At 37.1% G+C, this 6,000-nt stretch overlaps 1 protein-coding gene across 1 annotated transcript in view; it reads right to left on the bottom strand.

The window, feature by feature from the left end:
• CPS1 (carbamoyl-phosphate synthase 1) overlaps positions 1-5,781 on the bottom strand; it is a 125,380-nt gene extending 119,599 nt beyond the window's left edge. Inside the window, exon 1 of the mRNA XM_059168149.1 lies at positions 5,519-5,781. Coding sequence (XP_059024132.1) covers positions 5,519-5,644 — 126 coding nt within the window. The 5' untranslated portion in view covers positions 5,645-5,781. The remainder of the gene's footprint in view (positions 1-5,518) is intronic.
• Between the last annotated feature and the right edge of the window lie 219 nt (positions 5,782-6,000).

The following is a 6,000-nucleotide window of genomic DNA, read 5'->3' on the forward strand; positions in this document are numbered from 1 at the left end:
CAAGCCCCCCATCAGGCTCTCTTCTCAGCAAAGAGCCTGCTTCTTCCTCTCTCTCTGCCTGCCTCTCTGCCAACCTGTGATCTCTGTCTGTTGAATAAATAAATAAAATTTTTACAAAAATTGTAGGACAATTTTTATTTTATGGCAATAAATTAATATGGTTTTATTTAGTTTTACATCATAGATGAAAATTATTCAGTAAAATTCTTAGTGGTACATTGACTCTATTGATTCACCTGTTAGAACTGTATGTTAGCCAGTCATCTCCCTGTGAAAGATAAAAGATTGGTATATGATATTTAGTAAGTTAACAAAAAAGGAAAAAAGAGCAAAGAAGTCTTGAAAATATTTTCATGAGTGGAATTCATTTAGACCACATGAAGAAAATCAAGGGGAAACTAGATGTGCTAGGACTAAGGAGTCCAAAACCAAGTCTGATGCTGGCTCATGTAGCTTCTTTCCAGTCTTCAGTCACTATAAATACCCTAAAAAATGCTAGTCCCATCAAGGACGTTCATTCTTCCTCTTAGCAAACTGAGGAAGCCTTGAAGTGGGCTCTGGCATGACCATTGCTTAAGAGATACTGAAAACTCTTTATTATTATAACTTAGACTTTGGTACAAGTCAGAAATGTGAAAAGGTTAAATGAAGATGTGAGGGCAAAGGAACGTTCTCTATTTCATTAAATTCACTTCTACAGGATCAGTAATTCTGCTAAGCATGGTCAGGTGAAAACTCAAATCTCCATCAGCTGGAGAAGGAAACAGGAGGAGTCCAAGCTCGTGCCATTTCTACACGCACTTCGCCTACCAGATTTCTTAGCCTCCTAACCTCCTGCCCTACACTCACCTAGGCCCTATTTGACTATCACTTCTTCAACAGTTTTATGGCAGGAAGCTCAAAATGACAAGGCATTCTTGATAACCAACAAATGAGTCTGTGCTTTAGAAAAGAGCAGTGGGATATGAAAAGCAGAGTACATAAACAAAAATGTTCAAAAGGGACCTACCTCCTAATTAAAGAAATATCATTCACCCAAAATATACACAGTTGCTAATCATCCAAACTATCTAACCATTCATTTGGGATTGAAACATAATCTTTTTTTTTTTTCAAAAATTTGCATCATCTTAGATGAAATCCAGCCCTAAAACCATATATATATATGTAGTAAAGGTCTAATACAATAGTTACTCTTGAACGTGTATGATAACCCTATTCCTACCCCCAGCTTTAATATCTACAAAGAGGCTCCAATATAATATCCAATGTAATATCCAATATAATAACTCTATTTCCTGTGAATGTCTTTAAAGCTACTTCAATATAACTAAATGATTCTAATTGTAGGAGTTTTTGTAGTTGCCAATTTCTAATCAATGACAATAGCTCCTCAAGACTGAGCTAAATAGGTAGGTTAATGTTGGAAACAGAGTATAAAAATCTTACAAAATGAAAACCATTCAAAGGGAATAATGACTCTAGGGCTCAATTGTTTCTGAAGTACCAGAGAGAAGGACACTTGGACTGTTATGTTCCCGGCTTAATTGTAACACAGGTCACCATTTTAAAAACCAAGTGGATTAATGTTAGAATCTGTACCTACTGAGAATCTTTTCGATTCATAAAGTACTTAACCTTTTCAATTTAATACCTTTGATTTCCAAATTCATTTGCAAGTAAAAATAAAACTACTTAGTCTTGGTGACTTTCCAAGACTTGTGAATTCAGAATTTTTAAATTTTAAGTTTCTTGAAATCAGAGACTATCTACTTACTACCCGTTTATTTCCACTTATTATTCTTCCTGTATACTCCCAGGATAGAAGCTTTAAAAAGGATATTAAGAGGTACATCCTGACTTTTGGAGTTGAATTCAAAATAGTAAAGATCATTTGCTTCATAGTTCTTGAGTCTAATTTCACTATAAGCAATATCTTCCTAGAGATAAATTTAATATTAAGGCAAAGGTGAAAAATCATTATATATACTTGAGAATTCTCATCAGACATTTTGTCATTATAATAATTTGTAGTCCATGAAAAACTGATGTGTCTACTAAGTCCTTCTACTAAAGTGTGTAGGACAGAATTTTTTTTTTTTAGTATCTAAGGCTTGGAGCGCCCGAGTGGCTCAGTCGATTAAATGTCCAACTCTTGGTTTCTGCTCAGGTTGTGATATCGTGGTTATGAGATGGACCATCATGTTGGGCTGTGCATTGAGCATGGATTCTGCTTCAGGCTCTCCCCCTCCCGCCTGCTCTGGTCCTATCCCTGCTTCCTTGCACTCTCTCTCTCCTAAAATAAATACATAAAATCTTAAGTATCCAGGGTTTGTTTTTACAGTATTTTATAGATTTTTTTAAAGATGTATTTATTTATTTATTTATTCAACAGACAGAGGTCACAAGTAGGCAGAGAGGCAGGCAGAGAGAGAGGAAGGGAAGCAGGCTCCCTGCTGAGCAGAGAGCCCGATGCGGGCCTTGATCCCAGGACTCTGGGATCATGACCTGAGCCAAAGGCAGAGGCTTTAACCCACTGAGCCACCCAGGTGCCCTATAGATTATTTTTTGAAGATTTTATTTATTTATTTGAGAGCCACTATGAATGGGGGAGGGGTAGAAGGAGAGAGAAAAGGACAAGCAGACTCCCTGCTAGATACAGGCTGGAGATGGGGCTCAATCCCAGGACCCTGAGATCAGAATCTGAGCCAAAGTCAGACACATGACTGACTGAACCACCCAGGTACCCCAGTATCTTATAGATTTTTTAAGCACTGATTATATGTAATAGTCACATAATCCTCTGAGTAAGTCAAGAACTGTTTCTACACTACTGATGACAAAATTTAGGTTCAAAAAAGACCTGTGACTTGACCAAGTTCAGAGAATTAATAAATGCACGAGAAGGTTTAGAATCCAGATCTTTTTATTCCCCATCCAGTGAATTTTCCACTACACAGCTACAACTGGCCAAATGTAGTATTGAGCACTGAACATTTTCTACACTAGTAGAAAAAGATTGAAGTCTCTGAACCTTCCATATGATCTGGCTGTTGATCATGTATATCCTTGGTAGCTAAGTCCTTTAAATGTAGAGCACCTTAAAATTCCTACCTCTTTCCTATAAGAGAAATACAACTGTGTCTATTGGCAAGCTACATTTTGTAAATATTGGCCACAAACAAATATACAAGGAAGGGCCACATAAAACTACAAGTGCATTACTGCTGTCGTCAAGCCCACTCTGCCACTAATGGGACAAGAAAAGTGACCTCCAAAGCCATTGAAAAGGCAACTAATTTATAGGGCATTGCTTATAGATCTGCCCACAGGATATCTTCTGCAATCTATTAATTAGCTAGACCTAACTATAATGCCACTAACCTTCAGTGACTATTCTCAGTGCCCTTCACTGACCATTATGTAACCACATCCTAATAATTTTTAGGTGATGTCTATCTAAAAAGAAGAAATTTGGATATAACTTTCTAGGAGAGCTGAGTTTTAAAAAGGCAGGAAGAAAAGTAGGTAGAGGACTGTTCCAAAATAAGTGAATAAAACATAAGCCCCCTTGGACTTCTGCACAGAATTTTAATTTGCTATTGTGAAGTTCAAGAACTTCTATTTTTCATGCCTGGCTTTCCTCCAAAACTCTGACCAGTAATGACTGAGTGTGAGTAATGACTTCTACATCACGAAATGATGGCTTATTCCTCTTACAAATTTGTCATTCTTAGCTATGAACTTTGGCAGACCTTTAAAACATATGCCACCCTGAGCTAGAAGAACTACTTTCACTGTAGTCCATCCATATAATTAAATCATTTTGTTGCGGTTGTGGTTGGGATCATACAGAGCACTTATTAGGATCATGGAGAACTGGCTTCTAATCTCAGTCAGATCTATGCCATTTCAACTAGTCACTCAATTTCTCTTTTTCTGGTGTTGGATGGAGCTACACCTATCCCTGCCTACCTATTTTTTTTTTTTTTTGTAAGAAGAAAAACATATTCCAAGGGAGACAACTTCGCAGTCTTAGAAGACACATCTAACTGTAAATGGCATTACTTTCATTACTATCTAGTCTCTCTGCAGTGATATATGAGTACCCTTGAGATACTGCTAACACTGAACTGAAACTAATAGTCACTCTCAGAGTTTGTGTCTAGTCACTGCATATTTGATGATGGTTTAGAACATATCTCCTTTCTGGCTCTCTTGTTTTAATTAAACTGAATCCAAGAAAATGGCTGTTTCTAGGTTTCTTAATTTTAAAGTGGTAGTTTCTCCTGAGATCTTGTGTTCTTTCTCTCTCTTTCTCTGTCTCTATTTCTCTTTCCCTTCCCTTCTCACTCCTCACCTCTGTCTCTTTCTATCTCCCTCTCTCTTCCTTTCTTTCTACTCCTATTCTTTCCCCATCCTGTCACTGGAGGCCACAAAGACCAACAGGCAAGGCTGAGCCCTACAGATGTCACTCAGGGCTAAATACCATACTGAATCCTGACTTGAGCGATCTAAGAAACAGAAGCTGAGGAAGCATTTGGAGCACTTTTAGTCAACCCAGTGAGCATACAAAGTATTAGCAAAACACTCAAAACTATTAGGACCTATTTTTACATCAACAGATACAGTCTTCTTCACTTTTTATAGCTCTTACTACTAAAGAAGACATCTATTTAAAGCTACTGTGATTACTTGAACTTTATATTCACTAAAAGTGTTTTTCATTGGCAAAGTTCCCATGGAGTAATTTCAGATGCCTCTGGTAATAAATACCTTAATAAAGTTATAGGAAGGAACAGAAGTTCCCACTGGAATTTCATAATTCAATGGTAGGAGTAGGGGAGAACACTTCATGTTCTCTTCCCAGACCTGCTTTTCAGTTATAAATACATTCAGAGGGACAGAATTATCAGCTTCTAATTGCCTCCAAGTCTTAATCTGCAAAATAAAAATAATAAATGTGGACTCCCAAATGTGGCAAAGAGGAAAAAGAAAAAAGTAAAGGGATGGTCTACATCATGGTTAACAAATACCAGAATTATGTAGATATTTTCCTTCTGAAATTTTTTCCTAAAAAATGATGTTTCAAAACAGAAAAGATTACAGTGAGCCAGTAAAGCAGGGCTTAACAAATTACCTTCTGTGCTGTGGCTCACGAACATGGAAGCAACTTCATGTTTGAACCCTAACTGTGTGCAATAGTGACTGTACAGACAGAGCGAGCCCTGGTAGTTTTTAAAAGTCATTGTTTCCTAAACAGAACACTTACATTTTACATATTCACAGGAATTGTGACCCTTCTTGACGTTTGTTGAAAACTGCCATAATTTTACTTAGAACAGTTGAAAATGAGCATCTACTAAACCCAGTCGATTCAATATTAAAGCCAATATTAATACGTTAGCACTTCAGAACTACATGCAAATCTGTATTTGCTTCCTAAGTGACACCTTTGGTTCTTGCTAAACTACACTCCATATGATTTTATCAGAAACAATAAATATGGGAATGTTACCTTGACAGAAAGGAGCCTGATGCCGGGTCTTGAAATTTTCCATTGATGGTGTGCAGTCCCATTGGTAAAACCAAAACCAGTCTTCAGGGTCTTTACCACTTTGCAAGCTGTCAAAATCCTCGTCATTTTGAAGATGTTGATTTGTGACTACAGTTAAATAAAATTATATATATTTATGAGAATTTTGTTATAAGATTTTTTAAATTAATGTGAAAGAAAGATGGGGGGTGCAGTCGGTGTTTAAGGCTGACTGCACAGCAATCTGAATTTCCATTCATTCTGTCATTAAATGTCTTCAGCCACAGCTCCTCCTTCTCTTAACCCCTCCTCCTGAGGTAATGTCCAGAGATGTTCCATGGACATGTAATACAAATTGCAACACATCAAACACTACCTTCTCCTGCTGAGATAATGCTAGCGTTGTAGAAAACCAGTCATCCATCAAAGGAACTGCTTATGCAGCTGAATAGAATGACCTAGAC

This window comes from Mustela lutreola, chromosome 3 (assembly GCF_030435805.1).
Source record: "Mustela lutreola isolate mMusLut2 chromosome 3, mMusLut2.pri, whole genome shotgun sequence".
Taxonomy (NCBI): domain Eukaryota; kingdom Metazoa; phylum Chordata; class Mammalia; order Carnivora; family Mustelidae; genus Mustela; species Mustela lutreola.